Source organism: Taudactylus pleione, unplaced genomic scaffold (assembly GCF_031769625.1).
Source record: "Taudactylus pleione unplaced genomic scaffold, aTauple2 ptg000209l, whole genome shotgun sequence".
NCBI classification, from domain to species: domain Eukaryota; kingdom Metazoa; phylum Chordata; class Amphibia; order Anura; family Myobatrachidae; genus Taudactylus; species Taudactylus pleione.
Genome location: NW_028284611.1, coordinates 265143 through 278343, shown reverse-complemented (window position 1 = coordinate 278343; position 13201 = coordinate 265143). Strand labels below are relative to the sequence as shown.

Below are 13201 nucleotides of genomic sequence, written 5' to 3'. Positions count from 1 at the left end.
TGCCCAGTGTCAAAGTCAGTATCACCAGTGTGCCCAGTGAAAAAGTCAGTAACAATGAATTTGTCACTGGGCATCCTGGTAACACTGACTTTGTCACTGGGCACCATGGTAACACTGACTTTGTTACTGGGCACCCTGATAACACTCAATATTGTCATTGGCTATCTGGAAATACTGACTTTGTTACTGGGCACACTGGTATTACTAACTTTGTACCTGGGCACACTGATAAGAGTGACTTTGTCAATGGGCACCCTGGTAAAACTCAATATGGTCACTGACTAACTGGTGATACTGACTTTGTCACTAGGCATACTCGTAACACTATGTATCTGGGCACCCTGGTAACATTAACTGTCATTGGGCACCCTGGTAACACTGACTTTGTCACTGGGCACCCTGGAAATACTCAATATGGTCACTGGCTAACCAGTGATACTGACTTTGGTACTGGGCATACTGGTAACACTGACTATGGGGTATACACAAATAGCCGTGGGGTTTACCCCGCGACTAATTGTTGCGCTGGTGGTGAGTCAATTAATGGGGACTCCATGCGCGGGTGTCCAAGAGACTCCGCGCGCGAGTCCCCCGCTGTCATGCTTTACCTCGCACTTCATGTAGGTGCGAGGTAACAGCTGCAAGAAGCCGCCCTTGTCGGCCTCGCACGCGTCAGAAAATCACACTGTTTCTGCACTTCTCACGGAAACAGTGTGTTCCCACGAGCGAGGGCACATTTACTGGCGCAGGGAAAAAGCTATTTTATTGAATAGCTTAACCCTGCACCGCGGGACTTTCGAGCCCCAATTACTCGCGGGAGAAGTCCCGTGGGTAATAGTATATACCCCTATGTCACTGGTCACCCTGGTAACATTAACTTTCTCACTAGTCATCTAGGTAACATAAACTATTGTCACTGGGCACCCTGGCAACACTGACTTTGTCTCTGGGCACACTGGTATTACTAAATTTGTCCCTGGGCACACTGGTAACAGTGACTTGTCATTGGGCACCCTGGTAACACTGACTATTGTCACTGGCTAACTGGTAATACTGACTTTGTCACTGAGCATACTGGTATTACTAACTTTGTCCCTGGGCATACCGGTAAAACTGACTTTGTCACTAGTCATCCTGGTAACACTCACTATTTTCACTGGCTAACTGGTAATACTGACTTTGTCACTAGGCACCCTGGTAACATGGACTTTTGTCACTGGGCATGCTGGTAACACTGACTATTGTCATTGGCTAACTGGTAACTCTGACTTTGTTACTGGGCACCCTTGTAACACTGACTTTTTCACTGGGCACCCTCGTAACACTGACTTTTGTCAATGGGCATGCTGGTTATACTGATGTAACCCTAATTACTTTGTTCTATGTAAGAAATGGATTTCCTTATAGCAGATTATTTCTATGGTCCTCCGGTAGCAAATGCCTCCACCCAAGCTTCCTCTCCTATATGCCTTCCACGAAGGGGCTTGCTTGGGAAACCTCCTAAGCCTAGGGTATAGGTCTTATTTGTGGGAAACAAATTACCCTCAGTGTCCTATTGTTTTCTATTGCACAAATAAAATACCTGAGATCTGATTAACTGTGATCATAGAAACACAAGTTTTATTATGCAGGATAAGGCAGCAATGAGAATTAAACTTTGCTGTAACAAAAGTAAGTTAGCTTATCCCAAAAGGCATACATTTATATATTACATTTCAGCCAATGTAACTGCCCTTATAGATTAGAAGGAAATAGGTTATGCTATTTTGTACCACATATATAAATGGTTACTTGGAAAATTCTAACAGCTTGAGAAGCAACATGATACATTAAAATACGCTAACTTGACTCCTTTAGGTTAATTTAGAGCTCTATCATTGACAATAACATTACAATTCACATACATGAAACACATTTCAGATAACATGCTGATACCCCACACTAATAACCACTTACAAGTCATATTTGGCCAGTTTACTTGTTGGTATACACATTTCATAGTTGCAAACCTAGGTTTGTGTTGGGTCCTGTTAGGTTGTTTATTAAATGACTGTTCCCGATAAAATGTGTCCTCTTTCCAATATAATAGTACTAGCATCTGCAACATGCAACTGATGGTAATATGAAGTAGTTCCAGCATCTGCACCATGTAACTGATGGTAATATGAAGTAGTTCCAGCATCTGCACCATGTAACTGATGGTAATATGAAGTAGTTCCAGGTTCTGCACCATGTAACTGATGGTAATGTAAAGTAGTGCAAGCATCTGCACCATGCAACTGGTTGTAATATGAAGTAGTTCCAGCATCTGCACCATGTAATTGATGGTAATATGAAGTAGTTCCAGCATCTGCACCATGTAACTGATGTTAATATGAAGTAGTTCCAGCATCTGCACCATGTAACTGGTTGTAAAATGAAGTAGTTCCAGCTTCTGCACCATGTAATTTATGGTAATATGAAGTAGTTCCAGCATCTGCACCATATAAATGATGGTAATATGAAGTAGCTCCAGCATCTGCACTATGTAATTGATGGTAATATGAAGTAGTTCCAGCATCTGCACCATGTAACTGGTTGTAAAATGAAGTAGTTCCAGCATCTGCACCATGTAATTTATGGTAATATGAAGTAGTTCCAGCATCTGCACAATGTAAATGATGGTAATATGAAGTAATTCCAGCATCAGCACCATGTAACTGATGGTAATATGAAGTAGTTCCAGCATCTGCACCTTGTAATTGATGGTTATATGAAGTAGTTCCAGCATCTACACCATGTAACTGATGGTAATATGATGTAGTTCCAGTATCTTCACCATGTAACTGATGGTAATGTGAAGTAGTTCCAGCATCTGCACCATTTAACTGGCTGTAATATGAAGTAGTTCCAGCATTTGCACCATGTAAATGATGGTAATATGAAGTAGTTCCAGATTCTGCACCATGTAACTGATGGTAATGTTAAGTAGTGCTAGCATCTGCACCATGTAACTGGTTGTAATATGAACTAGTTCCAGCATCTGTAGCATGTAATTAATGGTAATATGAAGTAGTTCCAGCATCTGCACCATGTAATTGGTTGTAAAATGAAGTAGTTCCAGCATCTACACCATGTAATTTATGGTAATATGAAGTAGTTCCAGCATCTGCACCATGTAAATGATGGTAATATGAAGTAGCTCCAGCATCTGCACCATGTAGTTGATGGTAATATGAAGTAGTTCCAGCATCTGCACCATGTAACTGATTGAAAAATGAAGTAGTTCCAGCATCTGCACCATGTAACTAATGGTAATATGAAGTAGTTCCAGCATCTGCACCATGTAAATGATGGTAATATGAAGTAATTCCAGCATCAGCACCATGTAACTGATGGTAATATGAAGTAGTTCCAGCATCTGCACCTTGTAATTGATGGTTATATGAAGTAGTTCCAGCATCTACACCATGTAACTGATGGTAATATGATGTAGTTCCAGTATCTTCACCATGTAACTGATGGTAATGTGAAGTAGTTCCAGCATCTGCACCATTTAACTGGCTGTAATATGAAGTAGTTCCAGCATTTGCACCATGTAAATGATGGTAATATGAAGTAGTTCCAGATTCTGCACCATGTAACTGATGGTAATGTTAAGTAGTGCTAGCATCTGCACCATGTAACTGGTTGTAATATGAACTAGTTCCAGCATCTGTAGCATGTAATTAATGGTAATATGAAGTAGTTCCAGCATCTGCACCATGTAATTGGTTGTAAAATGAAGTAGTTCCAGCATCTACACCATGTAATTTATGGTAATATGAAGTAGTTCCAGCATCTGCACCATGTAAATGATGGTAATATGAAGTAGCTCCAGCATCTGCACCATGTAGTTGATGGTAATATGAAGTAGTTCCAGCATCTGCACCATGTAACTGATTGAAAAATGAAGTAGTTCCAGCATCTGCACCATGTAACTGATGGTAATATGAAGTAGTTCCAGCATCTGCACCATGTAAATGATGGTAATATTAAGTAATTCCAGCATCTGCACCATGTAACTGATGGTAATATGAAGTAGTTCCAGTATCTGCACCATGTAATTGATGGTAATATGAAGTAGTTCCAGCATCTGCACCATGTAACTGATGGTAATATGAAGTAGTTCCAGTATCTTCACCATGTAACTGATGGTAATGTGAAGTAGTTCCAGCATCTGCACCATGTAACTGGCTGTAATTGGAAGTTTTTCCAGCATCTGCACCATATAATTGATGGTAATATGAAGTAGTTCCAGCATCAGCACCATGTAAATTATGGTAATATGAAGTAGTTCCAGTGTCTACACCGTGTAACTTATGGTAATGTGAAGTAGTGCTAGCATCTGCACCATGTAACTCGTAATATGAAGTAGTTCCAGCATCTGCACCATGTAACTGATGTTAATATGAAGTAGTTCCATCATCTTCACCATGTAACTGATGGTAATATGAAGTTTTTCCTGCATCTGCACCATATAATTGATGGTAATATGAAGTAGTTCCAGCATCTGCACCTTTTAACTGATGGTAATATGAAGTAGTTCCATCTTCTGCACGATGTAACTGATGGTAATATGAAGTGGTTCCTATAACTACAGTGTATGTGTAACACTTTGCTTTTAATAAAGTAGCCATATGCAGGAATATGTCTTCTACCCTCACTACTGTAGTATTGCCGTAATCCCAGGCAGACAGAGTGCAGATAAGGATTTTTCTGTTTAACTCTATATTAGAGCTGATTATCCCTCACATTGGCAGAGGTAATATTCTGAAATGCTAGAAAGTTTTGCACGTTGCTAAATGTGGCCACCTACTGACTACTCCTTATCAAATTGTCTCCAGCAGAAAAGGGGTTATACCAGTCACTTTTATGAAGGGTCTTTCTTTATTTGGCAATAGACCTTGCATTAATGAGTAGCAATATGCTTAAATGTCACTTAATGGGCTTGAAGTATATGTATAAAGCTATTTAGGTAGTAGGTAGCCAGGGTCCTGATGTGTGCTTCAGTGATAATTGTCATAAGGATGTACACATCTTGGTTTAGGTCTCAGTCACGAAGCTGGCTCTGGTCAGTACCTTGTTCTGGATTAGCTCCTATACCCGATCCCCTTCGCAGGTTTGTCCTCTGGCTGTAATCAGATATCACTCTGCCCTATGGTGTGTTGGTGGGATGTCTCAGGCTCTGTGACTCCCCTGCTTCTATCTCACTGTGCTGAATAACAGCTGCTTCTCCTGTCATACTGACACTGCATCTTCCTCACTGATAGGCTAAAGCACTGTCTCTGCTCACTGTTTCTCCTCAGTACACCTGCTCACTCCTCACTGTCTCTCCTCAGTACACCTGCTCACTCCTCACTGTCTATCCTCAGTGCACCTGCTCTCTCCTCACTGTCTCTCCTCAGTGCACCTGCTCTCTCCTCACTGTCTCTCCTCAGTGCACCTGCTCACTCCTCACTGTCTCTCCTCAGTGCACCTGCTCACTCCTCACTGTCTATCCTCAGTGCACCTGCTCTCTACTCTCTGTCTCTAATCAGTGCACTTAATCTCTCCTCACTGTCTCTCCTCAGTGCACCTGCTCTCTCCTCACTGTCTGTCCTCATTGCACCTGATCTCTCCTCACTATCTCTCCTCAGTGCACCTGCTCTCTCCTCACTGTCTCTCCTCAGTGCACCTGCTCACTCCTCACTGTCTCTCCTCAGTGAACCTGCTCTCTCCTCACTGTCTCTCCTCAGTGCACCTGCTCTCTCCTCACTGTCTCTCCTCAGTGCACTTAATCTCTCCTCACTGTCACTCCTCAGTGAACCTGCTCTCTCCTCAATGTCTCTCCTCAGTGCACCTGCTTCCTCCTCACTGTCTCTCCTCAGTGCACCTGCTCTCTCCTCACTGTCTCTCCTCAGTGCACTTAATCTCTCCTCACTGTCACTCCTCAGTGCACCTGCTCTCTCCTCAATGTCTCTCCTCAGTGAACCTGCTCTCTCCTCACTGTCTCTCCTCAGTGCATCTGCTCACTCCTCACTGTCTCTCCTCAGTGCACCTGCACTCTCCTCACTGTCTCTCCTCAGTGCATCTGCTCTCTACTCACTGTCTCTCCTCAGTGCATCTGCTCACTCCTCACTGTCTCTTCTCAGTGCACCTGCTCTCTCCTCACTGTCTCTCCTCAGTGCACCTGCTCTCTCCTCACTGTCTCTCCTCAGTGCACCTGCTCTCTACTCACTGTCTCTCCTCAGTGCACCTATTCTCTCCTCACTTCTCTCCTCAGTGCACCTGCTCTCTCCTCACTGTCTTTCCTCAGTGCACCTGCTCTCAAATCACAGTCTCTCCTCAGTGCACCTGCTCTCTCCTCACTGTCTCTCCTCAGTGCACCTGCTCTTTCCTCACTGTCTCTCCTCAGTGCACCTGCTCTCTCCTCACTGTCTCTCCTCAGTGCACTTAATCTCTCCTCACTGTCTCTCCTCAGTGAACCTGCTCTCTCCACAATGTCTCTCCTCAGTACACCTGCTCTCTCCTCACTGTCTCTCCTCAGTGCATCTGCTCACTCCTCACTGTCTCTTCTCAGTGCACCTGCTCTCTCCTCACTGTATCTCCTCAGTGCACTTAATCTCTCCTCACTGTCTCTCCTCAGTGAACCTGCTCTCTCCTCAATGTCTGTCCTCAGTGCACCTGATCTCTCCTCACTATCTCTCCTCAGTGCACCTGCTCTCTCCTCACTGTCTCTCCTCAGTGCACCTGCTCTCTCCTCACTGTCTCTCCTCAGTGCACTTAATCTCTCCTCTCTGTCTCTCCTCAGTGAACCTGCTCTCTCCTCAATGTCTCTCCTCAGTGCACCTGCTCTCTCCTCACTGTTTCTCCTCAGTGCATCAGCTCACTCCTCACTGTCTCTTCTCAGTGCACTTAATCTCTCCTCACTGTCTCTCCTCAGTGAACTTGCTCTCTCCTCAATGTCTCTCCTCAGTGCACCTGATCTCTCCTCACTATCTTTTCTCAGTGCACCTGCTCTCTACTCACTGTCTCTCCTCAGTACACCTGCTCACTCCTCACTGTCTATCCTCAGTGCACCTGCTCTCTACTCACTGTCTTTCCTCAGTGCACTTAATCACTCCTCACTGTCCCTCCTCAGTGCACCTGCTCTCTCCTCACTGTCTGTCCTCATTGCACCTGATCTCTCCTCACTATCTCTCCTCAGTGCACCAGCTCTCTACTCACTGTCTCTCCTCAGTACACCTGCTCACTCCTCACTGTCTCTCCTCAGTGCACCTGCTCTCTCCTCACTGTCTCTCCTCAGTGCACCTGCTCTCTCCTCACTGTCTCTCCTCAGTGCACTTAATCTCTCCTCACTGTTTCTCCTCAGTGAACCTGCTCTCTCCTCAATGTCTCTCCTCAGTGCACCTGCTCTCTCCTCACTGTCTCTCCTCAGTGCATCTGCTCACTCCACACTGTCTCTTCTCAGTGCACCTGCTCTCTCCTCACTGTCTCTCCTCAGTGCACTTAATCTCTCCTCACTGTCTCTCCTCAGTGAACCTGCTCTCTCCTTAATGTCTGTCCTCAGTGCACCTGATTTCTCCTCACTATCTCTCCTCAGTGCATCTGCTCTCTACTCACTGTCTCTCCTCAGTACACCTGCTCACTCCTCACTGTCTATCCTCAGTGCACCTGCTCTCTCCTCACTGTCTCTCCTCAGTGCACCTGCTCTCTCCTCACTGTCTCTCCTCAGTGCACCTAATCTCTCCTCACAGGGTCTCATTCAGACCCGGTTGCAATCGCTGAGCGCTCACAACCAGGTCGAAGTTTCCCTACTGGGCATGCATGCATCAGAGCTGGCTCCGATGAGTGCATGCGCAAGACCCGGCTAGCGACGGGCGCTCTGTCGCTATGAGTCTCGCAGAAAATGGGCGAGCTGTCAATGGTGAGTGACAGCTCACCCCATTTGGGAGGTGTGCCGGGGGGTTGGCTGGGCAAACGAAGGCATTACTTAAGGAATGCCTGCCATTTGTGGGTGGCCCCACTGACATCATCAATGATGTCAGTGGGGAGCTTCCTGCTCGAACAGAACAAGAAGCTCCCTGGGGCTTGCGGTTGATGAGACCCAACCTTAGGGTCTCATCGCAAGCCCCGATGGCCGCGATGGTCTAGACCATTGCAACCATCACCCTGGTCGCTCGCTAGAACTGTGGGTGTTAACCCACAGCTTAGCTAGCGACCAGGAGGCCGCACTAAGAAAATTAAGCGGCCGCCCTCATTCAGAGAGAGCGATCGCTTCTAGCAACCGCCTCTGAATGAGGCCCACGGTCTCTCCTCAGTGCACCTGCTCTCTTCTCACTGTCTCTCCTCAGTGCACCTGCTCTCTTCTCACTGTCTTTCCTCAGTGCACCTGCTCTCTCCTCACTGTCTCTCCACAGTGCACCTGCTCTCTCCTCACTGTCTCTCCTCAGTGCACCTGCTCTCTCCTCACTATCTCTCCTCACTGCACCTGCTCTCTCCTCACTGTCTATCTCAGTGCACCTGCTCTCTTCTCACTGTCTCTCGCCAGTGCACCAGCTCTCTCCTCACTGTCTCTAATCAGTGCACCTGCTCTCTCCTCTCAGGGTCTCATTCAGACCCAGTCACAAGCGCTGAATTAGAATGAGGACGTGCGAATGTGTGAGACCTGGCTAGCAATGGGCTTTCCATCGCTAGGTGTCTCGCACCAAATGGGGCGAGCTGTCGATGGTGAGTGACAGCTCGCCCCGTTTGGGAGGCGGGCTGGGGGGGTGGCTGGGCAGACGAAGGCATTCCTTAAGGAGTGCCTGCCGTTTGTGGGCAGCCCCACTGACGTCATCAATGATGTCAGTGGGGAGCTTCTTGCTCGAACAGAGCAGGAAGCTCCCTGGGGCTTGCGGTTGATGAGACCCAACCTTAGGGTCTCGTCGCAAGCCCTAATGGTCACGAAGGTCTAGACCATCGCGAACATCACCCTGGTCGCTCGCTAGAGCTGTGGGTGTTAACCCACAGCTTAGCTAATGACCAGGAGGCCACACTAAGAAAATGAAGTGGCCGCCGTCATTCAGAGAGAGCGATCGCTTCTAGCGACTGCCTCTGAATGAGGGCTGCTGTCTCTCCTCAGTGCACCTGCTCTCTCCTCACTGTCTATCCTCAGTGCACCTGCTCTCTCTATCACTGTCTCTCCTCACTGCTACTGCTCTCTGCTCACTGTCTATCTCTGTGCACCTGCTCTCTCCTCCCTGTCCCTCCTCAGTGCACCTGCTCTCTCCTCACTGTCTCTCATCAGTACACCTGCTCTCTCCTCACTGTCTCTCCTCAGTGCACCTGCTCTCCCCTCACTGTCTCTCCTCTGTCCACCTGCTCTATCCTCAGTGCACCTGTTCTTTTCTCACTGTCTCTCCTCAGTGCACCTGCTCTCTCACTGTCTCTCCTCAGTGCACCTGCTCTCTCCTCACTGTCTCTCCTCAGTGCATATGCTCTTTCCTCACTATCTCTCCTCAGTACACCTGCTGTCTTCTCACTGTTTCTCCTCAGTCCACCTGCTCTATCCTCAGTGCACCAGTTCTTTTCTCACTGTCTCTCCTCAGTGCACCTGCTCTCTCACTGTCTCTCCTCAGTGCACCTGCTCTCTCCTCACTGTCTCTCCCCAGTGCATCTGCTCTTTCCTCACTGTCTCTCCTCAGTACACCTGCTCTCTTCTCAATGTTTCTCCTCAGTGCATCTGCTCTCTCCTCACTGTCTCTCCTCAGTGCACCTGCTCTCTTCTCACTGTCTCTCCTTAGTGCACCTACTCTCTTCTCACTGTCTTTCCTTTGTGCTCCTGCACTCTCCTTAAGGTAATCTCACTCTGTCTATATTGCTTGTGCAGTATGGGGCTTAACTTCAGCTCTCAGTCCCTTTATTGGCTCTAAAAGGAAACAACTTTAGCTGTCCTCCTCTCAATGTCAACTCATCCTCTTCTTCTCATTCATAACAGCTCCCTGCTGTCTGCATCCAGCACCAGACCCTTCCACTCTAGAGCATAGGCTCCTTCTCTCTATCAGGTACCTGACATTACTCTCCTGCCTCCTCTTTCAGCCATTACCCCAGGGCTATCTCCACTCTAACTAACTCCTCCCCACAACTGTCACTATTCTTTAATGTCCTTGTGCACAGTTTGTAGCCCCAACCACCAGTTTGCAACTGGTTCCAGGCAGCCAGAACCCTTGCACAGACTCTGGCCCACACCATCAAAAATACATGAATCCACCTCTCAATATAAATACACTTCCAGGGCTATAGGGTAAAAACAGTGTGCCCAACCTATTCTTTTTATGATCATTGACCTATTACGCCAAAGATACTAAATACAAATATATATATAAAAAAATACCTGAAGTAATTTAAATATCGATATTGCCTATCAATCCCAAACCAATAACATGTAATAGGTGTTGTATACAAATCCCAATCACTGAAATATGAGCACTATTTCTATCTAACATCATTGGAGACTAAACGTCTCACATAGTTAGACCCACATCAAAAACTTGACCCAAATTGATTAGATGAAACACTGTAGTTCCAATGATTCTTTGAGCCCCCGAGGAGACATGGTGTCTGTGATTCACATCATAGTAATTTACGGGACCGGTTACCTCCTCTACTTAATGGGGGGACATGGTCAATAATTTTGTACCTGAGGAATGCTATATTGTGGCTTGCTGTGACAAAGTGTCTCGCCACTGGTTGTTCACCAGACCCAGTGGCAATGGCTGCCCTAATCGCAGACTGATGTTGGGCCATGCGTTCTCTCAAGGTACATTCAGTCTTACCTATATAAACCTTAGAGCATGGACAAGTGATTGCGTAGATAATAAATTTACTAGTGCATGTTAAGTGGTGCCTGATATTTAATCGCTCACCTTTGTATGAGTGACTGAAAGTAGAACCTGGCTATAAAAATCTACATGTAAAAACGTGAAATTCGTGCACTTGAAACATCCTATCCTCGGAGAACCCAAAAAAGTAGTCTTACAAGTTTTTCCTAATTGGGATATATCATTACGTACAAAATAATCCCTAAGGTTTTTCCCCCTACAATAGCAAGTAATTTACTTGATATCATGCAGGGGTTCGAGATCTTTGTCTGATGTGATAATGGGCCATAATGCCCTGGCCTCTTTGTTGATAGTATTACTCATATGGTTTCATTTATTAACCCAAATATGTCTTTTGTTAGCATCACTTTGATTATTACTTGTTTCCTTTCTCATTAATAATTCCGTCTCTGGAATAGCTAGTGCTTTGTTTTTGGCGCGATCTAACATGCTTTTGCTGTACCCTCTCTATTCCATTTTAATGTACATTCCCTCTAACTGGGTGATACCTTTCTTCCTTGCATACAACACCTATTACATGTTATTGGTATGGGATTGATCAGAGCTCGAAGTGGGAATTTAGAGGTTAGGGTATGGAAAGAATGAATCTCTCCCCCCCTTGGGCCCCTACTTCCATATCACCCCATTGTACGTCTCACCCCCCCACTTCTCCCTGCCTGCTCCCCTCTCTCACACCCTGCCCTTCTCACTGATTCCCTCTCTTTCACCACCTACAATACTAGCTGCCTTCCTCCCTCTGTCTGCCCCTCTGTCTGTCCCTCTCTCTATTCCTTCTCTTCGTCTTCGCCTGGGGGGTGGCTGCCACCACCCCAGGGATTCTATGGTCCTCTTCAGGTGCTGCCACCTACAATGACATCACGAGTCATGATTGGCTCACGGTGGACATCTTTGAAAATCAAAGATGACCACCGCGACAAATTCACAGCCTGCGATGTCAAAGTCTGTGTCACCCGGCAGCTGCGGGACCGGCGCATCTTCAGGTGTTGGCAGCAGCATCCATTTCAAAAACCGTGCCTCAGCGCTATTTTTGAAATTCAGAGATGGCCGCTGTGAGCCAATCGTGGTGGCCATCTTTGAATTTCAAAAACGGCGCTGTGGCGCTCATCTTTTTAAATGAGTGCCACTGCCATATTCAGCAGAATGGCTGGCGGGGACTTTATCCTCTCGAATCCAGTCCCGCGCCAATGCCCTCAACACCACCGGACCCTCCGCCGCCGACACCTGCGCCGCTGCTGACACCCATGACCCGCCGTCCGCCGACGACACCGCCGTCGCTGATGTTCCCTCCGCTGCTGATGTCTCCACTGCCACATCCGTGTCCCCACCACTGCTACCATTGCCTGGTATCCAGTGCCCATTATCACCCACAAATGATGGCCATCTTGCTGCACCCAAGCGAAGACACTATAACTACACCTGCTGGAGGCTCTTAATGAGGCTGCGCAACAAGTTGAAAAGTCCTATCTTTATAATGGCGCATTCTTGAGGTAATAGTTTAAAAACTGTAACTTTCTAATTTACCTGAACCCCAAAACCACGTAACCTGGCACAATAGCTACCTAATACAACAAACCCAAGTCTAAATTCCACCCCTACCCTGAGTTTTGCCTTCCCAATAATCCCCATAGACTATAGCAGAAAAGGGTTCCTAATTGACAATGTCAGAAAAGAGTGACAGTTGGAGATCTAGATTACTCCCATGTCCTCATTTTTTATGTTTTTGCCCTGAAATTTGGCATTCAGCACCCAGTGACAGTTCTACCTGACCCTACCAAATTTCAACTCAGAATCACCTCCTATAGCTTTTGAGGTGTAGCCCCTTGAACACCCTGCCCCCTCTTCAGAATTCTCTATGGAGAAATCCATTTTTTTAGATGCAGCCTTAATAAAAGGGCACGACCGTGCCCTACTAATATGTTAAAATTGTCCTCTTTATTCTACATACTATGTGCATTAAACCATTTAATATATATCTTTTTAGTCTGGTGTCACTGGACCATTATAATTATTAGATTTCTTATGTTTATTAAGTTCATTACAATTATCAGAATTATTATGATTATTATTATTATATTTTTTTATTATTTTTAATTATTCGTATATTGGTATATTTTAAAATTTTTATATTTATTTTTATATATATATATAGTATATATATAGTATATATATATATATATATATATATATATGCAGTATATATATATATAGATAATTTGTGGAAGACAGGCGCCTTCAGTGTACCAGTCAATAATGGTGTTCAGAGAGGGAGTTCAAAGGTGTCAGTCCGCACTCTTTAGAATAATTCCTGCAGTGTCCTC

At 45.8% G+C, this 13201-nt stretch overlaps 1 protein-coding gene across 1 annotated transcript in view; it reads left to right on the top strand.

Moving 5' to 3' along the window:
- Nucleotides 1-13201, top strand: part of LOC148517794 (microfibril-associated glycoprotein 4-like) — a 73111-nt gene that overhangs the window by 226 nt on the left and 59684 nt on the right. Inside the window, exon 2 of the mRNA XM_088478172.1 lies at nt 10591-10600. Coding sequence (XP_088334298.1) covers nt 10591-10600 — 10 coding nt within the window. The remainder of the gene's footprint in view (nt 1-10590; nt 10601-13201) is intronic.